General features: G+C 37.7%; 1 protein-coding gene across 1 annotated transcript; it reads right to left on the reverse strand.

Moving 5' to 3' along the window:
• Positions 1-3,329: 3,329 nt before the first annotated feature.
• On the reverse strand, positions 3,330-10,358 carry LOC111320551 (uncharacterized). Its single transcript, XM_088735797.1, has 5 exons — positions 10,180-10,358; positions 7,351-7,572; positions 5,308-5,544; positions 4,222-4,278; positions 3,330-3,951 (listed from the first exon to the last, which is right to left on the reverse strand). Exons 1-5 carry the CDS (start codon positions 10,241-10,243, stop codon positions 3,515-3,517), a joined length of 1,017 nt encoding a protein of 338 aa, XP_088591923.1. The 5' UTR covers positions 10,244-10,358; the 3' UTR covers positions 3,330-3,514.
• Between the last annotated feature and the right edge of the window lie 475 nt (positions 10,359-10,833).

The raw sequence follows: 10,833 nt of genomic DNA on the forward strand, positions 1-10,833 counted from the left end.
GAAGCGCGCTCTTCAACTATCATCGGCTATCATCAACTATCATCGACTATCATGCGCCGTTTGACTAGGGCCCAGGGCTTAAGCAGTCAGGGCGGCAACGGCACAGAAGACGTCGATTAAAAAATGAGTTTCTACTTTTAGTTAGAATTTCGAAAATGGCTGCATGGGTTTGCCGTCTCATAGGGCGCCAGACCTCAAACTCAACATAACGTATAAAATTAGCGTTGAGTTCCAAATGTAAATGAAAATAATTTGCCGCCGCGGTTTTGGTTCGCAGACGACGCAAATTTGGGTGATTTCACGTTGTTGTTTTGCAAAGGACGGCTAAGAAATGTACAAAGTTTGTAAACCACGTTCTCGTTGCCATAGTCGTCGTGGTTTGCTTAAAGTCCTATTTAAAGTCCCTAATAGTGCTGCGTCTTTTGCTTATACCTCTGCCATATCTACCCACACAGACATTGATCGAGACGGTGATGGAAGCCTTGATACATAGATACGGTGATTACTATAATAATGAGGGTGAAAAGACATACTTTGATAAAACCATATTATTTGATGATGTTCATGTTTATTTAAAAACTGTATAATTACAAAAAACTAAAGATACAATGTAGACTCTCGATATACCAAAAAAACCGGAAATACCTCGAATTGATGAACATTGAAATTGATGAGCACTTTTAGTACATTAACGTAACAAGTGATTTACTTTACCCTTTCCATCTGGAAAATCTTTTTTTAAGATAATCTTCTCCTTTTTATGCGAACCAAAACATACTACTATGTATAATTTATATAAAGCTTGTTGCAAGCCTCTGAGCACCTAAAAATATGAAAGGCAACAATATCTCAAATACTTTCTTTATTACGTATTTCTTAGATTTCTATAACTAAAACTTCAGAACAAAAACTTTAGGAAATTGCAAAAAATCACATGACTGACCATTTTATGTGTAACTATGCACATAAAAAGTAATTTTGGACCCAAACAATCTAAAGTTTGTTAAAAAATTTATGTGCAGACGGAAAAATTGGGACATAATTGAACACTTCAGTTAGGATATAAAAGATCGGCCAGATCGTCAGAAAAACTAGCTTAAGACAGCAGTTCATAAAACCTCAAAGAAAGATTTGTACGAAAAAGTTTTCAGTCAAGAAAACGGCATCTTGCACGTCTGGTTAAGGTCTACCTTAAAACGCGCACGAAATAATATTAAGAGACAGGAACTGTTCCATACAGCGAGCGGAAATGCATTCTCGACAGTTCTACATTGAAAAGTTCGGTATCTTCCACCACTCAGGATTCACTTCGATCTCCTAATGTAACAGAAAGTTCAGTAGCTTAACTATTCAACTCCCAAGATGTGATCGTTAATTCTCCCCTCTAGCTGTTAGTGAGTTGAGTGTTCTCATTATCTGTTTGTTGGATGAGGTATGGATATTAAGAATAAGTCTAGGGAGAAGTTAGATGTTAATCACTTCTTGAATTAAAGGTTAACGGACACAGTGGACATAATAAGACTCGGGCCACCACTTGCCCTTGTATCGCAAAGGCCATGTCTTGAACGTGCACTGAACAGGCTTGCCTTTGGACCTGTTCCTGTGCGACATCCGCGAGTCAGTCCCGCACAGGGTTACCAGGGAACTTCTCCTGCGTGATCTTCACGCAACCCGCCGCTTTGGAACTGATGCACCAACAAGATCGTGACATTTGGGTTCAAGACTTACGCCGGTCAGACCGCCATTGCATTGTAAACATTTCCAGCTTTTACGTATTTCCCACACCTCTTACATTATTCGTGAGGGCTTTTACAGTGGTAAGAATTATATGGAAAAAATCTCCAAAGACGTTTATTAATATAGAACTGCAATACTCCGGGGTCATCCTCGGTGTAAAATCCTGACGAGGTTTTCTTTTTTTGATGAGGTATTGTTTTGCTGTACACTATTGTTTCTAATGTTTCGCTGTCTTTGTTTTACGTCACTCGTGAGCTTCACAGGTTTTTACGCTTAGGATGAGCCATAATCCGAGTAAAGACTGGGGCTTACAAGTCATAGATTAAAATGAATGAAAGTTCTTTTTTTTTTTAATGAAGCATTTCTAGATTGATTTCTCTGACTACAACTGGAGTTGTCTGTTCATAACATGGCTTAAAAGTGTAAAATTGTCATCTGTTCTTTAACTTACCTTATTATTTTTGCAGAAATGAAATAGTCAAACCCAATCTTTCCATCAAAAATCAACATTTCCTAACTTCATGTGTATATTCTAATTCATTTGCTTTTATCAAAAAAACTGAATATTTTAGTAACCTTGATATTAGGTAAATACAAGTAAAATAGATCTCTCGTATATTTCATTAAAACTGTCTTTATATACACTTTACATATAAAATTTTTTTCCTTTGCAACTGATTTTCAGGAACAATATCAGTATCTAAGGAGCTGCACACCCACCCCTCCCCTGTACAAACATTATCAGTTGACTGCTGTTAGATTAGGGGAGGGGTAAGTGCACAGTTGCTCAGATATTTACACTGCTGCACACCCACCCCTCCCCTGTACAAACATTATCAGTTGACTGCTATTAGGTTAGGTTGGGGGTAAGTGCACAGTTGCTAAGATACTAACACTGTTTGATCAATATCAGTATCTGAGCAATTACACACCCACCCCTCCCCTTACTGACACTATTGGTTGACTGTTGCTTGGTCAGGGAAGGGGTAGGTACACAGTTGCTCAGATACAACACATGCAGGTGCCAACATAAGCAAAGGCACCAAGATGCCGATCACATTGGAAAATTCCTTTGTTTGACAGGATCCTTACTTAAGACACCAATGCGCGTCCAATCTGTGTCAATGCATGTCAGCCAATTTTTTTGCTTGTGTTGTAGTCGAAAAAGTCCCCACTTATTTGTGATTCAAAACTTTCGTCCTATACTCCTATGTACTAAAGGCTGGCTGGCCAGAAACTCAACACCACCGAAGTCTAAGGGAAGTGAAAATATTAAAGGCATCTCAAATTAGCTTGGGTCAGATATGTCATGTTGGCATAATTTTGCATATGATGCAACAGTCAGGGCATAGAGCATTATCGCGGCATAATGACTTAACTTCATAAATGTTGTCTTGATGTTTCATTTAACTGGAGATAGATTTTGTTGCCTGAGCACTGTCAACAATGGCCTGCTTTTCTTGCTTGCAGTATGGGAATTTGTTCCACTTAGTGTCATGTTGTGAACTTTGGTATGCCTTTCATTCTTAGCAAGTGTTACCTCTTGGTTGTGGGAATGAGGAGTGCAGGAAGGAGCGTTTGGGGGGGGGGGGGCTTTTAAAAACTAGTATTTTGAATTATTAACTTGAACATAAATTTCAGCATAATACCATGTTTTCAGGGGTGATGCTCGAAAGCATTATGTTCAATTTCTGAAGCAAAATTTATCTGACCCTCACAATGGTGATAGACATGGCCATTCTTGTGGAATAACATGTCGAATGTGTTCCAATGAAAGCTAAACAATGACACCTAGTGCCATACAAGAGGGTGGTCGATATGGAGGAGGTGGGTCACCAGCTCTAACGCTTTCATTATCATCTAGCACAGCACTGTATGGAGGAGGGGCAACATTCCCCTCAAAGAATCCAGAGACAGTCTGCCGTGCACCCTGGATAACAACATGTCCTCTATGATGGCGATGATGGTGGTGCCGTCTTGTTCTGTATCTGCGATTTTGTGTTCTGATATGTATTCTTGGTGGTGCTCGTACCACTATTGAGTTTCTTTGACGTTTTGAGAGTGTTGTATGCCGTACAATGCTGAAGACAACAAGTACCACTAGAAACATGCATGTACACACCGTTGCAACAACAACAAAAGTATATGGAAGATGTTCACTTTGTGGTTCTGATTCACTAGCTGAGGGTTTAATTGTCACGTTAATCCTCTTGACTGGAATGGATTCTCCAAAGAAAGGTCATGTTGTGAAAAAAAGAAAATAGGAGAAATTGTGAAACACATGTAAGATTTGCAAAAAGTTTCCATCATGGTAAACATTTCAAAATGGGGAATAAATATCTTCTAAACTTTCCGACCATATTCAAACATCTCATCCATAAAACATTTGTAGATTCAAAAATTAACTTCTCCTTTCCACTTTTTGCTTTCTTTAAGTTTCAAAATAGCAAAACATAACTAATAATCATTATCTTGTTCACAGACCTGTTTTGGGAGTTTTCACAACTTTGGGAATAACAATAACTGGTTTCGGAGCATTATCTAAAGAGAAAAAAAATTGAAATAACAAAATTGAAGAGGTAACAAATTGAAAAACAGCTTTGTTTACAACAGTAATTCTTATTTTTAAACTGCAAAAATGTACATTGAAAACCAAAACATTCTCTGCTTCCACAAACAAGCTTGAATGAAACTACTTGTACCTGTACCACACTTAAAGTGCCTATGACACTTATTTTTTTCTATTCTACATCAAAATATTGACCGAATCGAAATATGGCATCCAATTTGAATTACCATTGTTTTGGACTTACTAGCCTTGTCTTGACGTGGAAACACAAAAGGATTATCACATGTGTGAGAGGCTAGTCAGTCCAGAACAATGGCAATTCAAATTGGACGCCATATTTCGATTCGGTCAATAATGACTCTCAAACATGTTTTCGCAACGTTTGTGGTATTTTGCCCTTTTCTGAATTTTTTATCAAGCTCTATAATCTGCAAATAAAATATCTGGCCAAGCAAAGAGGGACTGGGTGCCATGACGTCACAGTAGGAATCTTGTGGAGAGAAATATTCTTCGTCGAGTTAGGGGTATTCGAAAAACCCCAAACTACACATCGAAATGGCGTTTTTTTGGCTAAAAAGATTGTAAACAGTTGCTTCCAAACTCACTTTGCTTCTTTGATAAACTTGGTGTTACTTAAAAACTACCGTTACATCATGGGTTCCAGTACTCTTTAACGCGGCCAAGGAGATACGGGGAGCCTAAATTCTATACAATTTCAGACTTTTATCGCCTTGTAAAATAACAAAGACGCATCAGAATCACCCACAAATCTTACCAGACACCCTCTACATACTTCTATTTTGAAAATTTAATGCTAAAAAAAATAGGTGTCATAGGGACTTTAAATCATTTCCAAGGAAAGAGAAGATGACTGCATGACTGATAATAAGGACAAAACAAAGCTTAAGAAAAAAACAATCAGTGAGTTTTTCTACTTACATCCAAACATGCTGGAAACATTTGATAAAAAAGGACAGTTATGTAAACATTTTCCTGCCCACCTTTTTTCTTGAGGACCTCCAATATCCTGGAATAATTGACAAAGAAGCATTTCCTATGTTTTTCAAGTATGTCCATGGACAAAACAAATTTAGGGTGCTTCTTCATGACATTACATCCTTTCAGTTCACTAATGCACATCCGCAGATTCTTCACTTCTCGGCAAATTGATGAAGAGTTGCGATTAAATTTTTGGTAGCATCTGTTGGCAAGTTCCTCACTACACAACTTCCTATGAACTGCAAGGAAAATAAATATATCTTATTAACCAAGCGCGAGGGCCGTACTGGGAGAATATCAGCCCGAGGTCTTGACAGTACGGACCGAGGTCCGTACAAAAAAGACAGAGGGCTGATATTCTTCTAGTATGGTCCCGAGCAAGCTTGGTTAATAAGAGATTTATTATACGACTGAAGTTCAAAGGGACACAAGTGCAGTATCATTCGGGACCAATCGGGACAGTGCCTGGTCCAATACTAAGAGAATATTGGACCGGCAATAGAGCATTTTGATTGGTTGATTTTAGTTATTGGCCCTCTGACTGCCCGAGTCGTGTAATAAGAGTTGTTATTGACCCCTTAACTCCCAAAGGTGATTAGCATGTAACTTTTTCCATTTAACACCTGTCCAACACATTGACACCAAATTCTCAAAACTAATTTACAACAAAATGTGTAGCAGCTAGAGGGAAGAGTTAACAAACAGATCTCCAGAGTTCTAGGGTTGAGATACTGTTCCAGAAAACAGTTTTAATTTAAACCCCAACATACGTGTGTCATTATAAGAAAGGGTCTACATAAAAAGCCTCTAATCATCTGAAACAGAGTCCATTGTTCTCCATTTCCATGGGTCTGCTAAAAGAACTTCAAAGAAAAACAATCTCTGGATTTCACCGGGATCATTTCAGCCAAGGCTCGACACTAATGGTAGCCCACTAGCCACAGGCTAGTAGAAATTCAGTTTTGGCATAGTAAATCAATTTGAAATTGTCGTAACATCTAAGATGTCAGGAGCCACTTGGCTAGTAAGTTGAAAAGTTTGTGACAAGCCCTGTCAGGGCTTAGGACTTTTAAAGGCTTATAGTTTCTAAAGAAACTGTTTGGGGCTGCATCGGTGGGGAGGTAATGGAATAATTTGAATATATCAACAAAGTTGAAATGGTAAATTGGCCACTGTTACGATTATAAAAGCTGACGTTTCGAGCGTTAGCCCTTCGTCAGAGCGAAACAGGACTTTTACACTGGATACCACTCATAAGCAGGGTGGTCAATAGAAAATGTAATTGACCCATGATCTGAACTGAGTGGGCCAATGAATTGAATTATGCCTACATGGCATGTTGCTATGTAACAGGTGCTTGACTTCCTGGGGGGGGGGGGGGGTCAGGGGGAGAGGCTGCAAGGTTAAAATTTGAACATCTCCAGGGTGTGATTCTTAGCATTTTGAGACATATTTCAGTAATACTTTTAGCCGGACATTGTTTTATGTCTTTGATTACAATCCATCAATAAGTAGTTGCCTACTAAATTCTAATGACAACCCCACATAATGCATTCATGTAAAGAGGATTCCCCTTGTTATTCATGTTAAATCTGAGGTCACTCAGGAGATGCTCTTATTCAATGAGATAGGAAAACCACAGGGTTAACTAATTAAATGTTTGAGAATATTCAAGAAAAGGAGGGGTTTTTTAAACTAATCACAGAAACTGTGGATGTAAGACCAGCGTCGTAGGCTTGCCATGTTTGCATAAAAGTATAACTTAGGCTATCAAAATGTAGCCTTTAAGATTTGGCCCCAGTTGTTAAAAGTTTGGTTGACGCTATCCACTGGGTAAATCTCTATGCCATGGATAGTGCAGTATGTTTTACAATCATTTATCCGCCCGATACTGTTTTATCTGTTCGATAGCATTATCCACTCTTTATACAACTGGGCCCTGAGTGATAAACCGAGAATTGTCTAGTTCCTCATGACCACCAAGTATAATGGATTTCTTAAAAACCCTTTATTGAAAACTACACCAATGCAATAAAAAAGTATACCTTTGCCTGGTGGTAGACAGTCAGGAAAAGAATTAACTTTCTTTATAAGTGATTCATACTGGACTTTTATCGCTGCATGGCTCGGCCAAATGTCATTTTCACAAGCATTGAGACAAGACCGCAATTCCAGAATTTTCTGGCAGATCTTTAAGTTGTTCTCATTGAACTGACTCTGACATGCTGTCAACCAATGTTCAGTACAGTTACTGCTAGCATAGGATTCTGCGAAAAAAAAAAAGTACCAAAATATATCAGTATTTTGAAAGTTTTGACCCACTGATGGAATTTGTGTGAACTTTAAAACATTATAGGATGTTAAGACACCCCTACTCCATAACACAACAACTGTAATGATTCAATTAAAGCACCTAGGGCACTTTTCTACTCATTAAACCTCAAGAGAGGGCAGTTAATTGAAACAGGTTTGCTCACAAGGCACCTATTTTGGCAGAATATGTCAAACAAAGCTTTGATTTTTTTTTAAAAAGTACCACTAAGACTGGAAAATGGACTTGCTGTCCTAAGATCCCTCTTAGCTTGAACAACAATCCAGGAATAGGTCCTCAAATTTTGAGATGAGATTATTTGTTTAAAGGAATGGTGCACTCACATGTCCTCCAATACATTATGATGTAAATTTTTTACAACATATAACTATTTAACCCATATTTAGTGATTTCACATTCAACTTGGAAAAAAAACCTATGGTTGGTAAAAATTTTAACAAAATCTACAACTTCTTGAGCAACAAAATCACTTCCATTGTTCATGAACTCGTATTTACATCCACTTCTTAATAAATAAGCTAAGGGACACTTCATAAATAAACAATCATTGCTCAAGTGTCCACAAAAATTCATTGACAATGAGGTGCTAAGTCCATGTATTCTGATGGAAACGTTTTAAATTAGGAAATGCTTTTTAATGGTTTGACCTATCCATGGCAATAAAGTTGGAACCACTATATTTAAAATATTAATCTTAATTTTGGTGTTTATCTTAATCTAACACCAAATTCTTGTAACTAATTTACAAGGGAATTTGTAACAATGAGAGGGGAGAATTAAAAATCAAATTGTAGGAATTAAAGGGTTAGCAAGCTTTGAAATCTGGCCTAGTCTCATGGTATGTTCCAGAATAGCACATCATGAGATAGACCATGCATGCAGTACTCAATACAGGAATAACATGCCACTCAAATCACTCTGAGTGCAAGGAGAATTAAATGTTGTCCCAACAATTTTCTAAATAGCTGCCTCTCTTTAACTTAAAGGATGAAACTAAACTTTGGTTGTTCTCTCAAAGTAAGGAGTGATTGAAATATAACAATGTCCGTGCCACCAAGATTAGTGGTCGTTGTCAAATATTCCCCTCAACTATCTCTTGAGCAATATTCTGCACTATTCACTACACCATAGGAAAATAATTCTTCAGAGCTTTGAAATTATCTAAAGCTGTTTAGAAGCTGTTTAAGGCTGGACAATAAGCGTGCGAGTGCTTTAAGAATACAAATCAAAAAGGTCACGTACCCCCTGGGAACAACAGGAAATTGCCCAAAGGCTTCAAATTAACTTGTGGGTAGGAAATTGATCGTCAAAATTTACAATAGATAAAATATTGCACGAAAGCGCAAAATCACGGTATGTATGGTTCTCACTTATTTCGTTGCATGTTACAAAACCGAATATTAAGAATCTGACCTCGTTCATCTATTTTCAAGTGTCAACTTTCTACTTTATAAATAAACCTATCTCGTTTAATGATGGAGGAGAGTATTAATTTGATGTAAATTGCTGCTCATGATAACAAAACGAGATGCCTGGCGAAATACTTGAAACAGGAGATGACCCCAGGTAATATTGCTGAGCAAAAGGCAAATTAACACGACACGAACGAGTTTTCCCACAAGACAATGTTATCATTGAATCAGTGAAGGCAAGAGGTTTAGCATTTTTGCCGAATATAATCCTTTTATTCGAGGAAGCCTAAGAAGAGGATTTTGAGTTTAGCATACCTTTTTGGCGCTAGTAGTTTAAAGAAACTTGACACGGCAAAGCACTTAATAAAAATAAACGAGTAAAGAACAAGTATTGTCAACACAACAACCTCGCTTTTGATTTGTTCGCAATTTTTTTTTTCGCCATGACAGAACAATAGTAAGATTTACGAAAGCGCGATTGCAAAAAGGTAGCTAAAACCCAAGTTCAAAGGTGAAAAATATACGGATACCAAAGAATTTAGTAAACGATTCTAACCCTATCGCAAGAGATTGACAAGAAAGAGTGAACCACGGATAACTTGTGAAAAACAAGGTCTCGTAAAAATAAAACACAATAATCGATGCGAGTCGTTTCGAATAGCATGTAATTGGAAACATCACAATATTATTCGGTTGCTAAAGCGTCAAGCGAGCCTCTATAAGAAAAAGTTGACTTTCCCACTACTGAAATTTGCATGCACGCACCTCTGTCGATACCTTTCTGGAACTAACCCAAAGGTGAGTGAAATGCAAGATTAGTTGAATTAATAACGATCTGCATGTTTGCCGAGACAAACTCACCTCTCAAGTAAACAATTCACATTTCCTATTAGAAGCACAAAGCACTGAAATAGTAAAGAACGTGATGCTTCACTCGATGTTGATGTTAAACCGACGATTGCCAGCGACGAGGATCAGTTCTTATTTTTATGTCACGTCGCTGACTGATCAGCGAAGCAGAACCTTAGAAGCCTATAATCTTTAAAGAAGCTAAAAACAAAATCTAACTTCTAAGGTCACCGTCAAAGTTGAATGTTGTGCTAAGAGCCATTTCCGTTACATTTACATACCTTTTGAAGACATCACAAGCCAAAAAATCAATAAAACGAAGCCACATCTCGCTAAACCATCCATGTTTCTTGTAGTATATCTGCAAACAACAAACCCCAATGTCGGTTTTTGTCAATGTGTCCTATTATGGAAACTGACTCAAGGAAAGCACAGTGATTGGCTGACAAGGGGGAACAGATGTCACTTTCTTTACAACGTCTGGCGGCTAAATGATTACAGGTCATTCGTGGGCGAAATAAGAGAAAATTGGCCCTATTGTAATAGAACCAATCGTAAATAAGGCTTTTTTTTCGTCGGGAACAACAAAGGATTTCGCTAAATTTGAGTTAAGATGCCGAGAAAGAAGGCTTTTTATCCATCGCGTCCAGGGTAATGAATGACTTCTTAAAATGCCGACTTATTAACATGCAAAACACGAAGACGACTTTGAGGCTTTTGTGAGAAATTTCAAGTGCCGGTAGCGAGGCGATGCTTTCAAAAATGGATGCCGAATCTGTTTTTCTAACTTTATATCCGTGAAAGCACTCACCCTCTGTTATTCTTTCTTTTCAAACTTCAATTAAGAAAATTTTGCAAAATAAAGCCATAAGATTACTTCATAATTGATGTAAAAAACTCTTTTTTTTCCAGTCATTTAATGGCTTCAGGACAAC

The sequence above is a fragment of the Stylophora pistillata genome, chromosome 10, assembly GCF_964205215.1.
Source record: "Stylophora pistillata chromosome 10, jaStyPist1.2, whole genome shotgun sequence".
In the NCBI taxonomy this organism is placed as follows: Eukaryota; Metazoa; Cnidaria; class Anthozoa; order Scleractinia; family Pocilloporidae; genus Stylophora; species Stylophora pistillata.

Bases quoted from the DNA above. Each gene is read 5' to 3' on its own strand.
- LOC111320551 (XM_088735797.1), bottom strand. From the start codon at position 10,243: ATGGATGGTTTAGCGAGATGTGGCTTCGTTTTATTGATTTTTTGGCTT. The intron at 7,573-10,179 runs GTATGTAAATGT...TTTTTTTCGCAG, and splicing joins GCTTGTGATGTCTTCAAAAG to AATCCTATGCTAGCAGTAAC. The intron at 4,279-5,307 runs GTGGGCAGGAAA...TTTTCTCTTTAG, and splicing joins GGAGGTCCTCAAGAAAAAAG to ATAATGCTCCGAAACCAGTT.